General features: G+C 43.2%; 1 protein-coding gene across 1 annotated transcript in view; it reads right to left on the reverse strand.

Annotated features, from left to right (window-relative positions):
• T265_15208 (hypothetical protein) overlaps window positions 1-1,354 on the reverse strand; it is a gene marked incomplete at both ends in the record, with an annotated part of 6,533 nt that extends 5,179 nt beyond the window's left edge. Inside the window, 5 exon segments of the mRNA XM_009177061.1 lie at window positions 353-463; window positions 514-681; window positions 686-802; window positions 816-1,024; window positions 1,252-1,354. Of these exon segments, the coding sequence (XP_009175325.1) occupies window positions 353-463; window positions 514-681; window positions 686-802; window positions 816-1,024; window positions 1,252-1,354 (708 nt within the window).
• Window positions 1,355-2,349: the final 995 nt, after the last annotated feature.

Here is a 2,349-nt window from a genome sequence, read left to right on the forward strand (position 1 = left end):
CAGGTTGTCAGCCGCTCCGGTGTTGCCTCCTCGGATATCTCACATGTGAGACGAGCGTCGCACTACTGCTAGTCCAGTCAACGTTCAGAACACTTAAATCACCAAATCTAAACAAGCAACATTGTACTCATTTCAAATGATCTGCCTTGTTTTCACGATGCCTCTGTTTATCATCAAATACTGATGGAGGTTTATTCAACACTATCCTCAGTGCGGGTTCATACAAAGATTTTCAGTACATCCAACCAGTGACACCGCTCCGACATTACCACCAAAATCCACAATGAATGCCCCCATGCATTGTAGAACAGTTATCGTTCATGCCCAACAAATATGAGCGTGGTGGAATCACATACGAGGAGTATAAGAATGGACGGTCAACAGAAATTGTCTTGGGCAAGCAAAAGCTAGCACTCAGAGTAAATAGGATTGCAGCAGCCGCTGTCACCCTTTCTTCATCAAGCTGAATATAGAAGGAAAATGAGAACAAGCTTACGAGCTCAGACGACTCACGATTCTAGTGTTCCTGGATTTCCAAGACGCACTCGATTCAGTTGACCGATCTGTTCCTCTTGCTACGCTTGCCCACCAAGTAATGTCCTTGAATTTAGTGAACATAATAAGCTTTCTGTATTTTCGGACTTCCGAACGTGTGAGAGTGTACGGCGAACTCTCCAAAAGCTACCGTACACAAAGCGGTGTCCGTCAGGGTGCCACTCTCTTCTTTTCTATTTAACTTCGTGATTGATGAAATGATGAGACTATCGCTGAAAGGTAGCCGAAACCCTGGTGTCCATATAGCCTATGACGAAAACCTTATCGCTATGGAATATGCGGACGATATCGTCCTCATCTTTGAAGAGGAAGAGAAGACGCAGGTCTTCTTGCATGAACTGACCAAAGTCATCCAGTCCTTTGGTACGCAACTTGCACTCTAAAAGTGTAACCGTTCGCGTTTGCCAATTTGAGACACCTATGGCGTCGAATTGGGGGGATGTTTTGTTGTAGTGCTGTGAGACCCGGCCTGTTCAAACAGCGGAACTGAGACGCCTTCAGGTGTTCAACAACCGTTGTCTCAGAACCATAGCTCGTGTGGTTGATGTAGGCGCATCCGTAACGAGGCGGTTAGATAGTAAGTCTTCGGTTGTGCAACGGGTACTNCCCTCCCCCATCCACCTTTATTCTTTTCTTTACAATAAGGCTTTCAAATAAGTCATGGCTGTACGGCAGTGAAGCATTGGTGTTGAGCACCGATGTCATGTTGTCGATGAGGATAATAATGATGACTACATATGGGATTGCTTACTTCGTGCTTGTTGCAAGGTCCGTTGAAAGATATCTTGCCGTCAAGGGACTGCAAGCAATAAGTTTGAACCGAGCTTATTGCTATGTAAAATAGTAAGCCATAGCTGATTGCTCAATAATGTCGAACATGCTTCCATGAATAAATGAGATTTGAGCGATTGGAAACGAGGCGAAATGAATAAAAGGCAACATTTACACCCATAATGAGTGCTTCTTATCGAATTTCATTCCTGATTGCTATATACAACAATGGCTGCTTCAGTAAGCCCTTTCGTCAGATGCTGTTTTGAGTTGAAATCCCAAACGGGTAACATCTCATACATTCAGCATCAGAATTGACACTTTACATCATCTACGCATCTCGCCGAATTTTATTTTAAGAAAGCCGGATGCACCATTCAAAGGTTAACAAAACTGGGTTAACGCATCAATATCGAGAACATACGTCGGACTTCTCCACATTAGCCATACATGACTGGCGGATTCTACGTGTAACCAAGGTCTTCACGCTTGCGACTGTTTCGAAACACTTAGGGGCGTGAACATAAAGGTAAATTGTTAACTGAGTAAGGACGTAGAGACTTTCACCATAGAAAGTAGTAACTCATCCCATGGAGATGGTATTAGTTAGTTATCACGATGCATTCAAATATGCCCCTCAACGCACATATGTCGTACCCACATATTCCGAACGATGCATGTCTAAAGTAAGTAAAGGATTTAATCGTAAACATTCTCCTCACTATTATTGAGGCAGTTCAGAAATCTTATCATGTGGCTTATCAGAATGGATCTCCAACTTGCATGTACTGTTTGCGGCAGACCAATGCTTGAGACACTTTCGATGAGCATCATCGTATCAAATACCATCTAAGTGCCCCAATCAATCCGAGGGAATATTCTGAACCAACAATTTTCTCAAACCCTAAAATCAAACGTGAAACATCACAAAAGTCGCTTGGTAAACGTGGACATGTCAAGCAACCTGATTTTCTCGAATTTTTGACCACTGTACTTTGAGCCACATCATCCATTAGGACAAGG

The sequence above is a fragment of the Opisthorchis viverrini genome, assembly GCF_000715545.1.
Source record: "Opisthorchis viverrini unplaced genomic scaffold opera_v5_400, whole genome shotgun sequence".
NCBI classification, from domain to species: domain Eukaryota; kingdom Metazoa; phylum Platyhelminthes; class Trematoda; order Opisthorchiida; family Opisthorchiidae; genus Opisthorchis; species Opisthorchis viverrini.